This window comes from Trichoderma evansii (genome assembly GCF_050947405.1).
Source record: "Trichoderma evansii strain SZMC 28006 chromosome Unknown GGI43scaffold_11, whole genome shotgun sequence".
Taxonomy (NCBI): Eukaryota; Fungi; Ascomycota; class Sordariomycetes; order Hypocreales; family Hypocreaceae; genus Trichoderma; species Trichoderma evansii.
Window position 1 is genome coordinate 790,041 of NW_028145195.1, and position 22,076 is coordinate 812,116.

Below are 22,076 nucleotides of genomic sequence, written 5' to 3' on the forward strand. Positions count from 1 at the left end.
CGATTTTTGTTGCTCTTTTGGCTACGGGTTGTTTAATTGCCGGAGCTGAGATGGCGCCTCAATGCGCTACGGGAGCTGTTTTAGTCTTGTTTGTTTCCGTCTGATCAAAGGGGCTTGGCGATGTATATATATGGCTTGAGAATAGCTCTTTTTTGACTTCTTGTTCTTTCTTCCTTAGATCAGCTTGCTGACTACAGACCTCTTGCAAACTCAGCCTGAATTCAAGCAGAAACACACAGCAACAAGATGAAGCTTCGATCCGTTGTTCCGCTGCTCTTGCAGATTTCTCTCCCTGCCGTTCTTGGCGCTGACACGGCAGACTGGAAGTCTCGTACCATTTACTTTGCCCTGACTGATCGCATTGGTCGCAGCTCGAGTGATACGGGCGGCGATGCGTGTTCAAACTTGAATGACTACTGCGGTGGCACGTTCCAGGGCTTGGAGAGCAAGTTGGACTACATCAAGGGCATGGGATTCGATGCCATCTGGATCACTCCCGTCGTTACCAGTGAGTTATATATCTTCCCAACCTAGGATATCAATTATCCTCTTGATTAATAGCTAATATCTCTTGATTAGACAGTGACTTCGGTTACCATGGTTACTGGGCTCAAGACATAGATTCTATCAATTCTCACTATGGTTCTGAGGATGATTTAAAGAGTCTTGTTGATGCTGCTCATAGCAAGGGCTTTTATATGATGGTCGACGTTGTTGCCAACCATATGGGAAACGCAAACATCACAGACGACTCTCCTTCTCCTTTGAACCAAGAATCGTCTTACCATACAAAGTGTGACATCGACTTCAACAACCAGACCAGCATTGAAAACTGTTGGCTCGCCGGTCTCCCAGATCTCGACACCCAGAGCGACACCATCAGGAGCTTATACCAGAACTGGGTGTCCAACCTTGTATCCACCTACGGCTTCGACGGTGTCCGCATTGACACCGTCAGGCACGTCGAGAAGGACTACTGGCCCGGTTTTGTCAACGCCACTGGTGTGTACTGCATTGGTGAAGTCTTCAACGGAGACCCAGACTTTATGCAGCCCTACCAGTCGGTCATGCCTGGTCTGCTCAACTATGCCATCTTCTATCCCTTGAATGCCTTTTATCAACAGACGGGCTCCTCTCAAAGCTTGGTTGACACACATGACCGTCTTAGCTCGTTCCCTGACCCGACGGCGCTGGGTACCTTTGTCGATAACCACGACAACCCCCGCTTCCTCAGCGTCAAGAACGACACCTCTCTCTTCAAGAACGCCTTGACCTATACCATTCTCGGACGAGGCATCCCCATTGTCTACTACGGCTCTGAGCAAGCCTTTTCAGGAAGCAACGACCCTGCCAACAGAGAAGATCTCTGGCGCAGTGGCTTCAACACCGAGACCGACATGTACAACGCCATCTCCAAGCTCACCTTTGCTAAGCACACTGCTGGCGGCCTTGCTGACAACGACCACACCCACTTGTACGTTGAGCCCACGGCGTATGCCTGGAGCCGTGCGGGAGGCAAGTTGGTAGCCTTTACTACCAACAGTGGCAGCGGCAGCTCTGCTCAGTTCTGCTTCAACTCGCAGGTCCCCAACGGTAGCTGGCAGAATGTGTTTGATGGCGGCAATGGCCCGACATACACTGCTGACGGCAACGGACAGCTCTGCGTGACCACCAACAATGGTGAGCCGATTGTGCTACTGTCTTCGTAAAGCTTGATGGTGATATATACACATATATACATACTTATGTACTTGTACTTACACAGATAGAGCTGTTTTTCTTTATTTTTCCTTTTTGTGGACATATTGTACGATCATGAAACAGTACATATTTTAGTCATCAAAATTAGGCATTTACTACCTAGACTAGACTGTTTGTTGATGAAGTTAACTAGAGCGAGCGATAAACCATGTCAAAAGACTTTCTCCATCTTCCAGGCCCGTTTTTGAATTGCCCGTAGATGTGCATGAAGTATCTGCCGTGTACTCAGATCAACTGTACTAAATAGACCGTCCCAAAAAATTAAGCTGCAATGCCGAGGTATCCGTCCGTTGTCTGTCAGGCCTGTTCAACCTGCGTGGATAGAAATCCCCATGTGCTCATAAATGCATTAATACCGCACCGAATCCATCTCCCCTCCCCCCCAAAAAAAAAATAAGTAAGTAGAAGCAAGATTATAAAATAGCAATGTCGTCATGTCGTCAAATAACCTTCATAGTCTCTTATATACTCCGTGTCTTGTCCGTCGTTAGCCTTTCCTAGTCTGTATTACTCGAATGCGTGTATCGTCGATAGCCTTGTAGTTCTCGTATCGCGCGATTTGCTCTTTATTATTAACCACATTCTTTCGGTAGAAAGAGCAGATATATACCGTTGTGGTGGGCGATGAGATTGATTTTTTTTTTTTTGAGAGTTTTCGATTTTGTTTTGTTCGGTCTTGCTTGCAAGAGCGAATGACCTCTGTCAAATGCGGGATATAAAGTAAAGAATGGAACAAATGAAGAAGAAAAAGAAAAGCTTCCGAATCCCTGTTCCCCATTTTGTATTCAGCCTGTGTGGCTTGTAACCCTTTGTCTTTGTCCTGGCACGCCGGAAAAAGAGTTTCCTTTTGTATGCCGGAAAAAAATGAGACGCAATAGAAAAGAAATCAACAACGAAATGGCGTCTTAGTATCTGCAGATTGCAGCGCATTAGCTCTCATCCGTGCTCGTTTGACGTGCTGTTTTTTTTAGTAATTTGTATTTTATGGTCAGGCCATGATGTGGCCATCACACTGCTCCCTGCAGCGAAATGCGAACCGAAATGTTGAAAAACATGCGAACTGATTTGCAGAATAAAATGCGAACTGGAATGTAGCATGAAAATGCAAGCCGATGTACTGAATGGAATACCTATCGCAAGGTGAATCTAAGAAATGGAAAATGCAGACCGAAGGACAGTAATAAGGAATAGATATAAGAAAATGCAATTATGGGTATCATGTAGGTGAGTCTTAGGCAAAGTGTGTACCGTTCTTGGTCACCACAGCCAAAGGCTCTTCAGGAAGCAGTCCTCTAGATCGAAGAATCATACCCAGCTCCTTAAGCTTGACGGGCTTGGTCAAGAACAGATCCACACCGCTGCCAAAGGCCTCTTGTTGCGCGCTCTCCGATGCCAGGCCCGTGAGTGCAAAGATGACACAGGGTTTGAGCTGCTTTTCACGCTCGTAGGCTCGGATGCAACGTGTGGCCTCGAAGCCGTCCATAACGGGCATCGAGACGTCCATAAAGATGTATTTGCAGTTGTTTGGATTCGCCTTGTAAGCTTCAACAGCCAAGGAGCCGTTGGTGGCGGTGTGATATGCCCGGCCAAGCTTCTTCATGTAGATGGATAGAATGTCGAGGTTGATGCTGTTATCCTCCACGAGCAGGAATTCAGGTTCTGGCACTGCCTCTTCTGCTTTTGAGGTTTCAAGCGTTGGCTCGCTCGCCTCTTCCAGAGTTGCAGACTTAGTATCGTTCTTATCAACACGTAGATTCTGCGTAGGCTGGACACTGGGAATTGGTGTCGGCAGCTGCGTCTTGACGTCGCTGAGCATCTCTGGAACAGCGGGAGCAAATTCTTGGCTTGGGCTGACGGGAGATATGGGAATTGACTTCATCTCGTTACCGCGTCTGAATGCCATGGCGACTGCTTTGGCGAGTTTACGGGGACCGACACTAGAATAGAGGAAACAAAAGGTTAGTTTGAATCTATGACGAGAGGCAAACAAGAAAAGGATTCAACTTACGGCTGTGCAACAAATTCAAAGATTCGGTGCGCCTTGACCCGTTCAAATTGCGCTGCGCTCTTATAAGCCACAAGAGTGTTTCTGCACAGGACAACGCAAGGAGGCCCATGCATGATCTCTTCCAGCGGAGAGGCGGCGAGCGTATCCTCGATCCAAATGACGCAGTCGGGTGGCTTCTCGTTGGCTTCGGCTTCGGTGATGACTTTCGAACCAAGCCACTCGCGACAGTTGCGATCAATCTCAACCTGGAGGTCCGTATAGGATCCATCCAACATACGCCGCCTACCTCTCTTGCCAATGTCGAAGCCCATCAGGCTGATACGAAGACCCGCTGCCTCTGCAACGTATTTATCGAATTCACCTTCGTTCTCAGCAACTTGTGGAGTGCCATCAGGCGGCGTCAGCGTCTGCATAAGTGGTAGAGAGACGCGAACGATTGTTCCCATGTTGACTCGGCTCTCAACATTGACGCGACCTCTAAGCTGCGATGTGATTTGCTTCACAAAACTGAGGCCCAAACCAGTGCCCGGGGCAAGATGATCTTCCTGGGAGAATGGCTTATACAGGTCATTGCGCAGGTAGTCTTCACCAATGCCCTTCCCGGTGTCAGACACGACAATGTTGACGACAGCATCGGCTGAAGACTTTCGCTTCGGCTTGGATTGGCTGAGGCGCACTTTGATAGAGCCCTTTTGCGTGTATTTGAGCGAGTTGCCAAGCAGATTCATCACAATGCGTCGAATTGCACCAGGTTGTGTGTAGAATCGCCAGTTGCAAGCGTGATCAATTTCAAGAAAGACAGTCACCTCTCCGAGCGCAATCTTGCCGTTCGAGCCAAGCTCTTCCATAGCTTGCATGGCATCAAGACGGCGCATCGCAGTAAAGTCTGAAGCGTGGGCAGAAGTTTTGTGCTTGGCGAGCTGCAAGGCCATGTGCATAAAGTTGAAGCCGGCATAGACGCCATCCATGACCTCTTCAACGATACCATCGAGCCGAATGTGCTTGTACAAACTCAACATTCCCTCTTCGACCGATCGTGCAGTGCTTGGTCGTAGTCCTCTAGGTTCCGACGTTTGACCACCCGTTTTTCTAGCCTGGATAAATCTGTTCACCTTGGAATAGTCAAGAAGGTGGTCCACTGTGTCTACCAGCGTGCGGCAGCAAATTTCAATTGTATGGGCAATATTCCCCTGGAAGACGGTAAGCTCAGTGTCACGAAGCAGCTCAATGCCGAGGACGGCACCATGCAGAGGCGATCGCAGTTCGTGTGACAGGGAGCTCAAGGCGTCCGACTTGGCTTGGTTTGCAGCGAATGTCTTCAGGCGAAGTGTTTCCGCAATAGCCAGGATACTAACAGCCTTGAGGAAATTCAACTCTGCACCCACTGTGAAGATTCTAGTCGGAGTCAGTGTGTAAATAAAAGCTCCAGCGCACCATCGCTGTTTTCTAGGGTCCCAGACGGGGACAAAAGCCACGCTGCGGGCTCTTGGAAACACCTCTTGGATGATTCGTCCTTCGTTGTGACGTGCCCAAGGACGCTTATGGCGCTTAGACTGAGAGGCGTCGTCCGGCACTGGCTGTGGCGCTGACTGAATAGCCTTGTCAGAGTCTTTCGAAGGATCTGTCATCCAGCCATCGTCGTCTGACGAGTCGCTGGATTGCAATTCTCCATTGCTTCCAAAGTTGAAAATATGACCCTTTGGATATCGCTGAAGGAGCTTTGCGAGGAATGGCTGTGCCATGTTGACTCTCCGCAGCGAGCCATCGTCCAAGTCCATGCGACGGCTTTCCGTTGTTGAATACCCGAGGACTTGGCAGGTTGGCCACTTCTTGGCTTCAGACTCAGTAGGCGTACCATTAGTAGTATGAGTACTGCCGTCGTCACCACCGGGCTGCGAATAAATGTCTTCTTCCTCATCAAGGTCACTCCCGCTGTCGTCGTCTTCATCCTCGCTGCTGGTCTCATCATCCCGAGACGAGGGGTTGGCAGTGCGGCTCTTTCGTGACCCCTTGGAACGACCGCCATATTCGCCAAAGGACCCTACAGAGGAGTCTAAGAAGAGGCAGCCGTCTGTCTCAAGAGACTCACGGATTGTTTGTGCAGCCTCCGAGAATGTGTCAACCATTGGGTTAGGACCAGGGACAAAGCTATCAGCCCATTTTGTCTCTGGTGCAGGCTTGGGCAGACGATCTTTATTGGGATTCAAGTCAGGCTGTTTGCTATCTGGCGAAAGAGATCGTTCAGTATTGGGGGTTGTGTGTGTAGTCAATTCTGAGATGGGCTGTTTGCTGGGGGTTTCGCTCTCTCCCAGGAGTGCTTGACGGGCCAAGCGTAACGCATCTGGGGTTTCTGTAAAGGTCTCGCGGCCAGCAACAGGGCCCCAAGAGGATGCTGTAGCTTTGCCTTCAACAAAGAAGCCTAGGCCACGAATCATGCGCTCGCTGCGCATATAGGCTACCTTTGAAAAGTTGGCCTCCAAATGATCCATGACGGCCAAAGAGAGCCTGCGCATCAGGGTCGAAAATTGGCTATTCCATCTGCAATTTGCCATGGAGCTGACAACACAGAGAGCGCCAATGTTGATGCCTCGCTGAGTGCGAATGGGGACAGAAGCATAGAAATGCTGGCCACCTCCAGGCTGACAATAAGGCTTCGACTTGAAACGAGGATCTGTCGCCAGGTCTTTGACCACAAGAACTGGTAGCTGATCGCTGTCATTCTCGCAGTGATCAAACTGAGTTGCATCTTTCTCGATAGATGTGCTTCCACGCGGTCGCTCAAGGCGATGAGATTCTAGAACAGTATACTCGCAAGTGCTATGGGCGCGAGGAATGGCAGTGCCGCACATATAGAGGCCGAGGTCGCTATCCTCTACCGACAAGGGAAGCAATCTAGTGGCTTCGGCGATGAAATACTGGTGCTCTACGTCAAATAGCGAAATGAATGCCCGCTCAGTGCCAGTTTGAAATACGGCCAACTGAGCCAGGCCAGTTAAGACCAGATCTTGCGAAGGCGTCAGCTCAGAGCTTGGGAGAGGCTCGCCATTGTTGTTCACTTTGCTTGTGGACAGCAAAGTTGGATCATATCTGTTGCCATGCACTTTTGTTAGCAGGTTTCTCTTTCTCACCCACCCATCGACTCAATGGTAATTTTTCCCCAACGCCTTTTCGTTGAGCAAAAGGAGGGAATATAGAGTAGCGTGGCGAAGGCAGAGGCAAGGGAAAAAAATTAGAAATCTCATAGTAACAAACTGACTTGAAAGTCTCGCGCTGCCGCGTTGCTTCGGACACAGCCCGATAGGGCGGCATGGGACGCCCATCCATTGTCTGGCGCTGCACCTATCCGATGTGTTGATGGTGTTGTGTGTGGGAGACAAAAGAGAGAGAAAAGGCAAGGATGTTCCTTGGGGTAGGTTGTGTTCCGCGGTTAGAATCGTCGAATGAGAATGCGCAGTCAGTTACTGCTTACGAGGGCCCCAAAGTTCACTGAATGGATGAGAATTCAAATGGCCCTGCAAATAAGGCTGCAGCAACTGAGTCGAGGCCGGGATTCACCACCAAATAAAATCAAAGATGATGATTTCTTGACAGTGCCCGACCTGGACGATGCTTTCAGACTGGCGGCGTTGGCAGGCCAGAAGCTGGGCAGGAGCTGAAAATGGATAGTGAGAGTTGACTGATAGAGGCGTATCGAAGAGAGAGGTCGATGGCCAAAGGCTTGATGGATGAAGACGAAGATTCGAGGGATGGAGAGTTGAGATGCGGTTGTCAAGAGAAGATGCGAGAAAGTGAAAAAGTGCAGGAGGATAGAGGGCAAGGGTCAGGCGAAGTTGACGGAACGGCAACTCAGGGCCAGTCAGTTGCGAGGGGATCAGCCGCTGTAGCAGGTCCCGCAAATCCGGGCGGACAGTACTTGCAGCCTCAGTCGCTAAAAAGCTTCCAACGATGGACTGCAGCGTTCGTGAGCAGGGGCAAAGGGAAAATAAAGTCAGGTAGGGGGAGAAGCTGGAACATTGGAAATCAAAGGGCTGGGCTTCTAGCGGCCGCAATGCCTAAAAAATAAAGAAAATTTGCCTTTTCCTTAGCAAACAGCAAACAGGCGGCTGCTACGGGTAGGGTGGACTTTTCCTCGGCCGAAGCCAGGCCATGTATCGTGGCGTTGATGCCTTAGTCCAAAGTCTGCCGCTACCGGTACTATCACGGGGAGTGGGTGCTTTGTCTTGGGTCTCTGGGGAGGGGGACCCTGAAAAAAAGACCAGCCGAGAACGAAAAAGAAAAGGTAGGCAAAAAAAATCCGAGGACCCTGAACAAGGCTGTGGTGGATAGACAGACCCTTTGGCCTGGGCTCATGACAGGGCATCGTCGAATCAGAAGCCCACTGATGCTGGTAAGACCTAAAGTGCGGAGACGGTAAACTGGCTAGCGAATGCCACCACGAGCAGCCATAGCCATGCGGACACAGAATGACCCGTCCGTCAGGTACTCAGCCGTACAGCACTCGTATAGAGGCGGCTTTGGAGGCTTGAGTTGTTGCTGGGACTCCTAGAAGAGCCAGACAGACACCTAAGGTAGATACTTCACACAGACAGTAAACAAAACACGCCCCCTCCCTCACATGCAGTGCAGGTTCAATTTCTCTTTGCACAACCAAGACAGACAGTAGTGCGTGGAGTAGCAACCGCCATTGGCTGGCGCTGGAGCCCATGTCGTACCGGTGTAAGTTGTCGGTTGCATTGATGCAAGGCGGCCTATTACGATGCGCTCAGCCTACTCCATGTGAAAATCAAATCAAATCCAAAAATGACTACAGGTCACAACAGCTGTACTTGTACTTGGTGCCTGTGAGCGTTTTGTCTCTCGCAGCTCTCTGGCGGAAGAGACTCGCAGAGCAGCCGGTACTAGTACACGCCCAGAGCTCAAAAACGCCGCGCCAGCCGCAGCAAATGCCGAGCCAGCCAGCCCATCTGCGGGCGCCAAAGAGTCTCTGAGGTCTCGACCCGAGACAAAGGTCTGCCAAAGTGCCGGGTAGGATCCGGACAGCATGTGCTTGCCTTGTAGCATTGCGAAGGATTCATACCCAGCAGCGTGTACAAACACTCCTACAAGCTCTCGGCACTGATCCGATATTGGTGCCAGAGCTGACAGCTTACTAGGAGGGACGGGTGTACGAGTAGTGCTCCTTACTCGTAACAGTACGTACACTTGGAGGAGGAACAACAAATAAGAAGATCCATACTACACTAGTAAGATGGAATATGCAAGGGCCGATGGGATCTGCTCCCACTTCGCCCTTTTTTTGTGGTGCTTTTCCTTTTTGCTTCCAATTTGGCCCTTGGGCATGGGACACAACGGTGGCAGCAGATGGGACGAAAACGCCCCCCTTTCATACCGTGAGCTTCGCTGCATGCATGTTTTATCGGCATATGCTCCGTAAAACCTTTTTGACATCAGCTGATACATGTGCGAGTAATATTGCAGGTTAGCATGAGGCAGTGGAGCAAGATCTGGGCACTACTGGCAGTAATCTGAGAGCATGTTCGGAGCTTTGCGAGTGCGGAGTCCCTGCTATGGGGCATCTCCAGCACTACATCGCCTGTTGACGGGCACTGAAGGACCGGTGAGATCTCTGGTAGGGCCCTAAACTCCAGCAAAACGTCTATCCGCACGCCCTGAAGCCGCCATAGGAATCCCCCGTAGGCCCTATTCACAGGATGCCTGCCTCGTTTTTCCTTCTCGCTAATGAGGGCAGCTCTTGCCATGCCAAACTCTCCTTTGTCCCGTGACCCGAGGCCACAAAGCACAAATTTCAAAATGGGAAAATCAAACTTCACTTCTTCTCCCAGTTCTCTCAACTCTTCGACTCAAATCTTCATCCGCAATCAACCAGTTACTCCAACTCTCGAATCCACCACAAACTTCCGTTGCATCTGATCCACCCAGAGCACAGAGCACAGGGAGGACAAGACGCACCAGCCAAAATCCAGCTAAAGCAACTGTAAGCGCTCGGACAGCCCCGCCAGCCATTCCGCACCCGCCCCTCCCAACCCGTCTGTCGATCTCACTAACTGACTAGTCGTAGTTGCCATCCACTCAGAATTCAGCATGTCAGACCAAGAGCTCTCCAACTATTGGGCTCGAGGATACTGGAACCGCGAGTACTATGATCAGGATGACGATTCTGACTCTGAATTTGGCTGGGGCGACTGTGACGGTCATCACCCCTTTGGTGAACATTGTGAGATTTGCGCAGCTTCCTTTGACTGCTACTGTTGCGACTGCTATGCCTATGGCTCGTACGCCGGCGACGAGAGTTTTTACTACTACTACCGCCTTTTCTACTGGTACTACTATTGTTTCTATATGGAGTACTACACCGGCCACTACGCTGAACGAGCCGCTCGGGGATCTCAGTCTCGCAACAACCGAGAAGGATACTAGTCGCCCTGGGCGCTTCTGAAGGAAATGGGAAACCCAAGATTGTGCCTGGTGATTTTGTAAGTTCGATTATGACGGGATCTGAAAGACATGATGCATGAGAAATGTCAGTTATGAATGAATGAATGAATGTTTTCAAGATGGATGTCAAATAATATAGACACCTCTGATAATAAATGGTTTAATCGTCGGGTAATGTGCCCTTGACAGCATGCAGAGAAGTTTTGCTACTTCTTAGTGTTTCTTCAGGACAGTGTCAAGTGTGCCTCAAATTCATATCCAGCGTCCGCGATTCGTCCAATCCTCACTCCCCTCCCGCCTCTGTGGCAAACTCCCAACTCAAAAAAAATACTGGGTACGACGGGGGTTTCACACTAATGGAACACAAAACATGGAGAAAGGGTCGGGAGACTGCGGAAAAAACATGGGGTAAGGTCTAATATTAGCTGTCGTATACGGGTACAGACCTGTCTCTCTGTACGGAAGTGCCACAAGAATCCCGAGCCCACGCAAGGAAAAGAAAAAAGAGAGACAAAAAAAAAGAGGAACCATGCTAACCCAGAGTCCTATGCAGTGTATCAATTTGCCCTTGCCAAAATCTAAAGAGAAAAAGATCAACATTCGCCATTCGCTCAGTGGTATGCACCGTGTGCTATCGGGTTCAACCCAACCATGTCAGCAAAGTTGACGATGGTATACTGCTGCTGGAGCCCTTCCAGCTTCTCGCTCAGATAATCTCGCTGCTCCCTCTCGGCTCTTTCAAAGCTAAACAAGAAACGCACCAGAAACACAAAATCTTGTATACGACTTCTCACGTCTTCTTGGGTCTGGCCGTAGCTTAGCGGTAGCGCCAGCACGTCCGCCACGGTGCTGGTGATTTCGAAAATCTTCTGCACCAATCCAATGCCGTGTGTAACAATGGTGGAGACGTTTTCGAGGTGACTCACGAGGTTCCGCAGCTGCGCAGAGAGCCGATACACTTGGAGATGGATGGCCAAGTCCTCGTGTTGCGGCACCGAGCGAAAAAGATGGTGCATCAAACCAAACTGCCAGAGCAGCGTGCGCATCCAGAGCCTAGTCACCAGCAGATCAACATGCTGCAGCTCTGTAAAAGTCCCCCGGCCACTGTCAATCAGTCCTCGCTCGGCCTCTGACGCACCGGCTTCGTCTTGATCCAGCTGGGCCTGCTTGCCCTCAATCCACTGCAGGCACACGCCCGCAACTGGCTGCGTCGGGTTCTGCTGCGCGCTCCAGTAGAGCAGCAAAGGCCCGTCCATGATCTGAAACAGGCGGATAAGACGGTTGAAACCAACGTCGATGTGGGCGGGGATCGACGGGTCCCTCACTGGCAGGCCCGTGGGCAGAGGCGTCATGATACATGGAAACCCAGAGAGAATGGTCAGAAAGCGCTCATGGATAAAGACCTGCCAGTACACACGTTGGAACTTGGGCACGTCGCGCGGCTCAAGGGGCACTGCGCTGTGCGAGCACTGCTGGACTTGGATCATTTGCACCATGGTCATGGCCTCACGTAGCATGGCGAAGCAGCGGTCGAGGCGGCCAAAGGCCATCACGGACACGGCGAGGAAGACACACGTCATGATGCGTCTAAAGGTTGTCCGCGTTTCCGTCAGCCTTCCATTGTGGACGTCCGCCGTCGACTGTGCCCGCCTATACGCACTTAGACTCAGTCGGATCAGCTCTGTCATTTTAGCACCAGCCTCACCCTGCACCGTGGGCGTCGTCATATTGATAGTCACTGCTCCTACCGCATGGACAAAGGCAGCATCGTCAAGGTTGGCGTGCATGTTGCCAATTGCCTGGCGGACCTCATAGCTGGTGATGATGGGGCTACCCGGATACACTTGCTCTTCATACTTGGCCAGCATGCCGATGAAGAAGCCTGGGGTAAAAGTACGATTGTCCCATGCGGGAGGCTCTGCACCAACAACACCAACGCCAGCGCCAAAACCAAACCCGGCAGCAGCAACGCCGGCAGAGAGGGTCCCGTCTTGATCTGGGTTCACTATGCCGGCGATAGACGTGACCGCTGGACCCGGCGGCCTTTCGGGATAGTCAGACGGGGAAGCGTTACCATGGCTCGTGGCCGCTATGTTTGACTTGTTGCGGAGCTGCGTGACCAGCCTGTTGCGCACGCTGGGCTTCCGCTTAGTCGACGGTGAGTAGATGCACCCGAGGCCCAGGTGTGAGCACTGAGAGCACGGCTGCGTGCTATTGCATTTCACCTTTCGCACCCTGCATCCGTCGCATGCTTGTGCTGCTCTGTTACTCATGGATGAAGCGGCATGGGAGTCTTGACAGTTCGGGGCGCGGCACCTCTAGCTCATGGCGTCACTAATATCGAGACTAAAGGGAAAATGGATCCAACAAGCGTCTTAGGCCGGTCGGATGCGCAAAACTGACAAAATAGAGAAATCACACAAAAAAAACAACAAGGGGCGGGAAAAAGACCAACGACACAACTTTCTGTAACCCCGCCGGAGATCTCGTTTAAACAAAAGAGAAGTGTCGTGTGGGGAAGCGGATTGGGACTCCGACGCATAAACACGCATACAGTAGAGGAAACGGCAGTTGGATCAAGGAACGAAGAAACGAAGCAGCAGCAATGGCTATCAGAGAGAATCACAGTTCAAGGATCCATCGGCCTCTATCTGGATTTGATATTTAAACCCCCACTCACCGGCCATCCCGCTCTACGGTCGAGCTCGCGTGTAATTGTACTTTGTAGTTCCAGATGGAACATTAATTAGCCGCCAAAGTAATGGCAGAGCAGTTGGTTGTTTGTGTGTCTGCCTGCGTGTTGTTGTCTTGGTGTCTCCACAACAGACTAATAGGTTTGGATATTCCCGGCACTACCATCAAATAGGCCGTGTGGCTCAATGGCAGAGCGTCTGACTACGATTAAGTAAATCAGGAGGTTGCAGGTTCGACCCCTGTCTCGGTCAATTTTTTTCTATTTCCTTTCGACGAGGATATCTTTTTGCCAACCAGACGAGATATCATCAAGTCGTGATATTTTCTGAGAAGAGGTTGACTTTTGCTAGCAAGGATTTCGCAGGATGAGGAAGTAAGCTCTGCCAGTACCCGATTTTGGGGACGAAAGCTTGGCTATTATATCCAGCCTCGATTCGCACTCTACCGCCGTTCAGAGTTTTTCTTTTTCGCGATGCGCACGGATAGAGGCTTTATAGTAACCGTACGAGGGGACTATACGAGATAGATACGATACCTAACTAATGGAGAAATATGTCCCCGAGAAAGCGGTCTCTGCAAATAGAATAACGCTGGTAAGCAACCCAAAATAGCAACTCGATGTTACCCGGTTCTCTATCCTAGCTCCCTTATACGGTGATCCCGTCTAGTCACCGTACATATGGACTTTGGGTGTCATTTTTGGTGGAAACGTCCAATTTAGCCATCCAAAACTCCGATCAAGGAGGCAGCGAGGCCAGTACAAGCAAGAATACAGCTGTCCATCGTGTTGGTGTTGGTGCATGATTTCGGCAGCAAGAGTATAAGCCGGATATATCTCAGCGTAATTAGCCTTTTCAGTCAACCTTGTTTGACTTGATGGTGACAGCGGAAATAGCCGATCGATCTTCATCTAGCTTCTTGATCGTATTTGGATCAATTATCATTCTAGGAGTGTACCAAAGCCGTCTCACACCGACTCTCCCTCTTTGGTTGCTTTTTGTCCTTTTCCTTAGTTTCTCGTATTGTATTAAGTGATCACTAATCTAATAGACTTGACGAGACATTGATTGGCGAGGAGCAAATTGGGATCGTCGTTATGCCTGGGATCATCACTATGCTTCGGATCGTCGCTATGCTTACATCTAAACATAGGTATGAAGTAATAGTAGAGCGAATGCAACTCTACAGAATATATAAACTAGTGAGACCACTAGTATATAGAAGATCATCACAAGTCCATCGACAACCTACAACAAACAAACGGATTTCCTGTTGAAGCAAGCAAATATACTATTCTGAGCACCAAACCAATTTCCTCAGCCTCATCCAACATGAATTTCTTCTCCTCGTTCGTCACCATCGGTCTCTTTGCAGGCGTGTCCATCGCCCAAAACACCACAGTTCAAGTCGCTCACGTCACTCTTCGCTCCGTTGGCGACGACCATTCTTTCCCTCTCGCCGTCCCAGCCGATGGCAAGCCCGTCTTTACATACAGCACACTTCCAGTACAAAAGATTGACGCTCCCGACTTCGACGTACTCCAGGCATGTGTGATTGACACCGTCGGCCCGGCGAACCTGAGCAGCACAATCGCGTCCGACGGCGTAACACAGCAAGTTGTGATTGATCCACCACAGACAGTCACTAGTATTACTTGCCAAGGCACCTGTGTCGAGACTTGGAGTGAGTTTGCTTTCGGCTACTGTATTTAAGAGACGATATGCTAACATACTTATGAATTAGGTGCCTGTGTCGATGATGCAACCGGACAATCACTTGGAGCTTGCTGCAATGGCCTGTGCATTGCAAACCGTTGCAGACCTTTCAATGAGCATTAAAGAGGCCGAGTTATATAAAGCGATTTACATGATGAACTACTGATTGTCCACGATTACGATTTTGTGCATATGAATGAATATATGTGTGGGAGAGCAGCGAATATTGATCAAAAAAGTTGTATTTAACAGACTATCTAGATAGCAACATAGATCCTAGGTTTAGGTTTAACATAGAACGAAGCAACAGTGGAAATGCAAACACCGAATGAGAAAAAAAAAGAAAAGAAAAGAATCAAGATTTTCGCAAAACAAGCAAAAAAAATAAACAATTCTTTGCATATGACACCTGAGGGATTCGAACCCTCGCCTATTTCTAGACCGCGAATAGATCGTTTGGTGGTACCAAACTAGACCTGAACACGGCGCCTTAGACCGCTCGGCCAAAGTGCCTTGGACGAATTGAATGAGCTATTGTGCAGCTGTTGTGGTCCAAGAACTCTGAGTACTGCCGATGCTGGTGGTAGAGAATCTGGCAAAGGGCGATGTCCAGCGATACTACTACGGCGTCTCGAAATGCGCAATGTCGTATTCGTGCAAAATGGAGAGCTAATTCATCGTTGCTATAAAGGAGAATTGCGGGAGATGTACATATATATATAATCGTGTGAGAGAGGAAGCATCCAAAAGTGTGTGCCGTCATTATCCAACCCTATCGCCGTATCAAAAGACAAAGTCCATCCTCGACTCTGTTCCCAAAAGCCATAAACTCGCCGAATCTTACAAGCATAAAAGCTGAACCCAATCCATAAATTCTGTAAAACAAAAGGAAAACGACAAAAGAAAGAAAGAAAGAACAATCAGGCAGAGAAAATCCGCACGTTTCGCTAAAAATAAACCAAGCCGGGAGTGTCGTCATATCATTGTCGTATATATAAAAGGAAAAAAGGAAAGAAAAGAATTGCGCATCATCGATATCCCATTACTTCACGGTAGTATTAGCGCCTCTTCTTATCCTTGCCACCGAATCCATCGGCCAGAGCAGCAGTTATAGCGACAGTAGCCACTTTGGCTCCCTTTGCGCCCAACCACGGACCTGCCTCTTTGCGGTTCTGCATAAAGGCTTGCGCGCCGGCAGCCAAGGCCGTTCGCGCTCCAGCTTGGATGGCGGGGTTCTTCCACCAGGAAGCAGCGCCATTGCTGGCGCCTTTTGATCGGGTGCCTGAGCTTGAGACGGCCGGCATGGTGCTTCGGCGCTTCAGTGATGAGCGGCCGCTGTCAGCAGGTGCACGATCCCGGTCTCGGGTTCGGTCTAGGTCACGACTTCGGCCATGGCTGGCTTCTGCCTCACGAGGCTGTGAGCGATGGCTTCGATGTCGTCTGTCTCTCTCATCATCACTTGCGGGAGCTGGGGCGCCGCGGGACCGACGAGAGGAGCGGGGGTCATCTGTGGGATAGCTTCGTGTAGATCGAGATCTGGGGTCTGGAGAGATGTTTCGAGAGCGTCGAGGTTGTTCAGGAGATGGCTCTCGACGTGAGGACTTATGACGGCGCTCACGTGGCCCTGAAGGATAATCCCGTGGGCGTCGGTCATCGTCTCCTCGGTAGCGTGAGTCTCTCGGTGCATCTCTTTGCGAGCCCCTCTGAGATTCCCTCGGCGAATCTCTCGGTGGATAAATGTTGTAATCCCGGTTAGATGAACGATAGGGTTCTTGAGGTGGAGGAGTAGGTGCGGCAAATGGTGGCGGGCTGGGGTATCGACGGCTACGATAGGGCATTTTGTCGTTGTAGCCTGGAGAAGGATCACGACGGCTACTGTGTCGGGGTTTGTAGTCGTCGCCGGGAGATCGATTTCGCCGACTCTTTTCTGGCTTTGAGCGGCGAGATGATGAAGAAGGTTCTTGATAGCTGGAATCGACAGGTTCGTCTGGGTGATAGTAGGAGTGGTTGAGGCCTTGCGGCGGGTCAGGTTCTGAGCGTCTAGGCATGATGGCTGTGCCGTATCGTATTTATAGGTGAAAGCTGTGGCGAGCAAATGCTTGATCGACAGTCGAAAACAAGGATGAAAAAACTAACGAGCGAATAGCATTATAACACACAGTGAATGGCGTATCAGGCAAGGGAGAGCAGCGTTCAAGACAGTGTTTGCGGCACGTTCAGGGTTTATGTATAAGCTGAGCTGTGGGCGAAGCATCGAATCGATCCCCATCATTGGACTACGCCCCGCTGACGCCTGGGCTTGGGGAGGGGCCGCATCTGCAAGTCAGGAGGGGCGGCCTCTCGACTGGGCCTTGTTGGTGACTTACAGCGATCCGCGAACGAGCTTACAGCGTCCAGAACGCCCTAAGCTTCTAGCGACCACGGCGGCCGTGGCAGCGATCCGGAAAGGAGCTTGGAGCGCTGCAGGGGTTTCTGTGGTCTCCTGACGTCACGAGAACCAATAGGCGGTTCCGCCCGGGCATCTGGTGAGAGGAATTTTGGCCTGGAGAGTCGCCTGACGTCAAACAACTACATCAAGTGGCGGTGCAGCGAGTTGGACAATCAGCAGCCACTTGTTGGGGAAGATACACTGCTATGAAAAAGTCTTTTTACAATATACAGGGATTCGAGTTCAGTGGCTGCTGGTGGTGGCATGGCAGAGTGTTGATCATTAGGCCTGGCGGCAGATGGACTCTGTCACGCAGGCAGCGATGCTATATGACTGTTTTCATTCAATGTTGGTGAAGTGTAGAAAAATCAGGCACTGCTGCTGCCTACAGTGTCCTCTGTGTACATTATCGTGTACTAACACTGAAGTCCAGAGACACAATTCGCAAGAAACCGCCGAGGGCCGTAAAAGACGTTGGTCCACAACGAGCTGACTGTGTATCATCCTCCAGGAGGGATCTTCAGGAGTCGCCGAGCCGCGGAAGAAAATCCCACGGAGCTTTTGATACTTCAGACTGTGCAAGTGTGTGTGAGGGCGTCCGGCTGCTGACGATCCCGGCCAAGCCATGCCGAGACTTAAAAGGACGCCTCCGCCACCCGCAACCGCGATCCGAGCCGTTTCTTCGGGGTTTGAGAATTGCACAGTAATGTTGGTCTTGTATTGGAAAATGGAAGAAAGGATAGATTTGAATTGATGATACAACATCTGCTGCGCCACTTGGTCGGGCAAAAAACAAAGGGCAATACGGTGTTACACAAGCGGATACATACAGTAAAAGGAATGCTACATATTGCCAACCTGCCTCCGATATATCCTCCTTTTGCCCCTTTGCCCTCGAGCTTTCAGTAACACCGTCGCATATCGTTCCTGATATCGGCATTTTTTTCAAGCTTGGATATCACTGGCAGTTTGCACTGACGTGTGGCAAGACTTGAATGTTGCAATGCGGGTCTCGTTGGTTGCTACCCGGTATTTTTCTTGATATTCTACGGAAATGTTTCACAGCGCGGACGCATTATTACGTCGCTTTTTTAGAATTTCCAACTTTTCTAACAGCTCAATTGAAATGTGAAAAATTTTGATCAATCAAATTCTCGATTGATTAGACAAAACGTTGGTGGTGGTCGATCATCAAAGCTACTACTGCCTCCTTGCGCAAGAGTCGAATCTTACCTGTTGCTTATTGGAGAGAATCATGGGGAATGATGCTTATGCGCATCAACAGATTACATTTATGAAGTAAACTAAGACAAGACGCCACTTAGATCCTAGAAAGATGCAAGCTTGCATGCATAAAATCAATCCAGGAAGGATGCGATCCTGTAGTATGACATCTGTGATGAGAACGCCATTGCTACGGCAGCTCCAATAGCAAGTCCCAGCAAAAATCGCGATGCGACTGCGTACCCGCAATATCCACACCTCTTTCCAGCTGTGCGCAAGGGCTGAAAGCCTTGTCAAGGCATCCTTGTCATTAGTTGATACTTTGGTGTGTGCTGCGGGCCCTACGACCGCTAGATCCCGATGCTCGGTTTGAAGCCGGCAAGTGTCTGTGCTTTTGTTTTCGGTATAAACTTGGCGGCCCTAATTTGCCTTTCATCATTTGTATTGGTTATACTACCTGTATTTCGTGTAACATGAATCGGCAGACTACTGGCCATCGGCCGCCAAGTTGACCAAGCACATGCGCCACTGGCCACCCGATCTGTCTACTAGTAGCTGCAAATGATATATCCATCATCCAATCATAAAAAATTCGCAACAGCCATCATCAATAACATGTACTAGATTTCCAAGTCGATGTGTCGTTAAGCATCGTATGCTGGGTAATCTGTATACCCGACGATCGGATCCTCAAACGGCCCGTAGAAGCGTGACCGATCGTACTTGGCCAGCGGCAAGCCGTTTCGCAGCCTCTCCACCAAGTCTGGATTGCTGATAAAGTATCGTCCATACAGCAGAGCATCATATTTCCCACTCTCCACGACTCCCCACGAGTTTGTGTCGTCAAACCCACCGGCAGAGAAGAATGGCGTGTCTCCCCAAATCTTGCGGAACATGGACAAGTCCACATGGGGAAGGCCCCATGACTTGAGGAACTTTACCTTTTCAGCCTCGGAAAAGATTTGTTCGTATCTCGGTTCAATGAAGCTCACGTACGAGAGTCTGGGGTGACGATTCTTTAGTTCGCGGCAGAGGTGGCCCCAGGTCTCGACACGCTGCTCGCTCCGAGTCTGGTTAAAAAGGCCAAAAGGGCTCAGTCTGATAGCCAGATTGTCTTCTCCCACAGTATTGGCCAGCTCGTCCATCAGCTCAAGCACAAATCTACAGCGCTTCTCTGGCGTGCCTCCGTACTCGTCTGTTCGTCTGTTGATGTTGGAGCTGAGGAACTGTTCTGGCAGATAGCCGTTTGCTCCGTGAATCTCTATACCGTCAAAGCCGATTTCCATAGCTGCCTTTGCAGCTGCGCAGTACTCCCGGATCGTCTGCTTGATGTGATCGACCGTCAACTCGATGGGCGGGTGCTCACTCAGCTTGACTGGCGTCGTTGTGTGCGGTGGGGGATACGGATAACATTCGTTCGGGTCGTCGTACGGTATATTTGACGGCGCAACGGTCGAAGTACCTGTGATTTGTGGAAGAGTTGCACGGCCAGGGTGCCAGAGTTGTGCATAGATGAAAGCGCCTTTTGCATGGACTGCATCGACAACCCTCTTCCAGCTTTGGACTTGATCTTCCAAGAAGAGTCCTGGAACGCCAGGCAGACCGTTGGCCTAAGGAAGTCTTTTGTTAGTTTTGTCCTATTCTATGCTCTCAACTTGCTAAAGAGAGGTGCTTTACCTCAAACGAAGGAGGAATTGCTTCTGTTATGAGCAGTCCACCCTCTGTTGCTCGCTGTGCATAGTATTCGGCAATCAGATCATTGGCAATCCAGTCACGGTTTGGATTTTCAGCTGTGGAAGTGGCACGAAGCGGCGTACCACGGTTTCTGGTCAGGGGAGCAAGGATGATGCGGTGCTGAAGGGTGATTTTGCCGTCTGCGATAACCAGTGGCTCGAATAAGTCGGAATCAGCTCCAGCCTTGATTTGAGAACCCATTTTGGCTTGGAGTGAGGTTAACGGTTGTGATACAACAAGAGTCGTTTTCTCATACGCCGACAGAAGGGCCCGGAAACCATTACGAAGTAGAAGAAAGAGAGAGCCTCTAGTTTATATCGAAAGAGGAGTGGAAATTGCGGAATTGATTACGACATTACGACCAACAACTACGACGCGACTTTACTGCATCAAGGAGCCCCCCTGGCGGCTGAATGTTGAAGAACCCATGGATCTGTCAGAAATTTACATGTACTCCAGAGACACTCCACTAGACTCCGTACGGATGCATTGTGATTACTCCACAACGGTAGCATCGCGAGTCTGTGCTTTTCCCAAAGCACGCGTTCTTGATTCTTGTGGGAAGGTGATCTTCATTGATGGCGGCTTTAGCCTATGTGGGTTTCTATACCAGCGTTGCGGTCAAGCGGTGTAGCGCAGCTGCCACGAGACTGGGACCTGTCAACTTGTCAAAGTGGCTTTGGTTTGAGCAAATAGAAAGAGCCAGTTGTTGGTCCTGGTATTGGCGTGTCATGTCGCATGCTGTTGACGCAGTGCCTGGCAGCACCGATTTGTAAGGGAATACTTTCTTCACCGTTGATCGGTCCACTTGGCGTTCTTTAACAGACTCCATTTTCTCAATTCGTGCTTGGTTTTGGCGGATGGGTCCACAATAGCTCGGATCCTTTGTCCGGCCCGCTTGGGTATCGTGTTCAGCGAGCTTGCTATAGTGGATGATCTCAAGAGTATGCTGCTATCGAGGCTGAAGATTAAAAAGAGAATGGAGAATAAGGCCGATTCTAATTGGCAGATGGAGCTTCTATAAGGAGATGTTTCATGATCCTATTGGAATCCGTTCCGGGTTCAAACAAAGCCTGATGCCTCCACGCAGGCCTCCCAGAGAGCATGCTACTGATGGTCGTGCAAGTGGCTTCTATGATGAGGCGCTTTTACTCATTGAAAGCACCAATAGAGCAATTTCAAGTATATTTCAAGGTAAAAACAGTTTTCAATTCTTCATTCTCAATCTTTTCTCGAATCTTTGGCTCAAGGTCTTGCTATACCGCTACGATACGAAATTTTGATGGTCACGACTGACAAACTATTAGCAACAGCTACTTATATGTCCTAGGCGAACTTAGATAATAGTCTACAGTCTCCATCCATATGCTCGCTGCAGACAGTCCATTTGCCAATCGATCAATATAAGAGCATGTCAACAACCGCCTATAAATCAACAATGGATAAGAATGGCGACAAAAATTCTCTTGAACAGCTCAATAAGTTTTAGGACTATTCTCTTTCGAGTCTACAAAGAATTACGGATATGTAAAGAACAAGTATATTGGATTCACTATTCTTGACTGAATTATATAGTATCTTTAACATGGATAAAAAGGTGGATACCTCCATGAATACTTTGTGATACCTATTATGACTTCAACGCCTCTTTATGTCACCAGAGAAGTATCTTCCCCACCTTTACCTAGAAGATACAAATGCCGTCGCAGTCGATACCCATGGCAATGATATATCAGTTACTCTTAAAGATGGCGACCCAGACTTTTCAGGAACAGGTTGATGCACAACCGCCGAAGAAGAACACTGCTTGATTGGCTTATGTCGCCTGAAGTCGTTAATTTGGTTCAATGTTGCGTATAACTTGAGCGCTGAAAGTTCATCGCCAATCATGGACGGAGTTCTCTAAGAGAAGGCTTCGTCGCCGTTCATAAAGCCTGCCATACAAGCACAAAATCTCCAGGCTTTTTGTTTTTGCTATTTTGAATGCGAGAAGTACGGAACCACGTGAATCTACATTCAGGAAGCATATCTTTGACTACTGACGGCCGTGAGCTCA

The 22,076-nt window shown here is 49.7% G+C and overlaps 7 protein-coding genes and 2 non-coding genes across 9 annotated transcripts; 4 read left to right on the top strand and 5 right to left on the bottom strand.

Moving 5' to 3' along the window:
• Nucleotides 1-246: 246 nt before the first annotated feature.
• On the top strand, nucleotides 247-1,709 carry GGI43DRAFT_384326 (glycoside hydrolase superfamily; the record flags this gene model as incomplete). The annotated part of the gene is made up of 2 exons (XM_083203504.1): nucleotides 247-508; nucleotides 580-1,709. The coding sequence occupies 2 exons, from the start codon at nucleotides 247-249 to the stop codon at nucleotides 1,707-1,709; spliced, it is 1,392 nt and encodes a 463-aa protein (XP_083060256.1).
• A 1,056-nt stretch (nucleotides 1,710-2,765) lies between these two features.
• GGI43DRAFT_59344 (hybrid sensor histidine kinase/response regulator) lies at nucleotides 2,766-7,284 on the bottom strand. Its single transcript, XM_083210057.1, has 3 exons — nucleotides 7,026-7,284; nucleotides 3,770-6,856; nucleotides 2,766-3,698 (listed from the first exon to the last, which is right to left on the bottom strand). Exons 1-3 carry the CDS (start codon nucleotides 7,091-7,093, stop codon nucleotides 2,993-2,995), a joined length of 3,861 nt encoding a protein of 1,286 aa, XP_083060257.1. The 5' UTR covers nucleotides 7,094-7,284; the 3' UTR covers nucleotides 2,766-2,992.
• Nucleotides 7,285-9,547: 2,263 nt separating this feature from the next.
• On the top strand, nucleotides 9,548-10,522 carry GGI43DRAFT_59897 (uncharacterized protein). The gene is made up of 2 exons (XM_083210062.1): nucleotides 9,548-9,764; nucleotides 9,849-10,522. Exon 2 carries the CDS (start codon nucleotides 9,872-9,874, stop codon nucleotides 10,205-10,207), a length of 336 nt encoding a protein of 111 aa, XP_083060258.1. The 5' UTR covers nucleotides 9,548-9,764; nucleotides 9,849-9,871; the 3' UTR covers nucleotides 10,208-10,522.
• On the bottom strand, nucleotides 10,523-13,041 carry GGI43DRAFT_59898 (uncharacterized protein). Its single transcript, XM_083210063.1, has one exon. The coding sequence runs from the start codon at nucleotides 12,496-12,498 to the stop codon at nucleotides 10,837-10,839; it is 1,662 nt and encodes a 553-aa protein (XP_083060259.1). The 5' UTR covers nucleotides 12,499-13,041; the 3' UTR covers nucleotides 10,523-10,836.
• A 49-nt stretch (nucleotides 13,042-13,090) lies between these two features.
• On the top strand, nucleotides 13,091-13,170 carry GGI43DRAFT_t122. The gene has a single exon. It is a non-coding gene; the product is annotated as a tRNA-Arg (tRNA).
• Nucleotides 13,171-14,040: 870 nt separating this feature from the next.
• Nucleotides 14,041-14,941, top strand: GGI43DRAFT_59838 (uncharacterized protein). Its single transcript, XM_083210060.1, has 2 exons — nucleotides 14,041-14,602; nucleotides 14,663-14,941. The coding sequence occupies exons 1-2, from the start codon at nucleotides 14,251-14,253 to the stop codon at nucleotides 14,755-14,757; spliced, it is 447 nt and encodes a 148-aa protein (XP_083060260.1). The 5' UTR covers nucleotides 14,041-14,250; the 3' UTR covers nucleotides 14,758-14,941.
• A 96-nt stretch (nucleotides 14,942-15,037) lies between these two features.
• On the bottom strand, nucleotides 15,038-15,147 carry GGI43DRAFT_t127. Its single transcript has one exon. It is a non-coding gene; the product is annotated as a tRNA-Leu (tRNA).
• A 545-nt stretch (nucleotides 15,148-15,692) lies between these two features.
• GGI43DRAFT_384331 (uncharacterized protein) lies at nucleotides 15,693-16,682 on the bottom strand (the record flags this gene model as incomplete). Its single annotated transcript, XM_083203505.1, has 1 exon — nucleotides 15,693-16,682. One exon carries the CDS (start codon nucleotides 16,680-16,682, stop codon nucleotides 15,693-15,695), a length of 990 nt encoding a protein of 329 aa, XP_083060261.1.
• Nucleotides 16,683-18,378: 1,696 nt separating this feature from the next.
• Nucleotides 18,379-20,422, bottom strand: GGI43DRAFT_59803 (alkene reductase). The gene is made up of 2 exons (XM_083210059.1): nucleotides 19,964-20,422; nucleotides 18,379-19,896 (listed from the first exon to the last, which is right to left on the bottom strand). The coding sequence occupies exons 1-2, from the start codon at nucleotides 20,219-20,221 to the stop codon at nucleotides 18,931-18,933; spliced, it is 1,224 nt and encodes a 407-aa protein (XP_083060262.1). The 5' UTR covers nucleotides 20,222-20,422; the 3' UTR covers nucleotides 18,379-18,930.
• Between the last annotated feature and the right edge of the window lie 1,654 nt (nucleotides 20,423-22,076).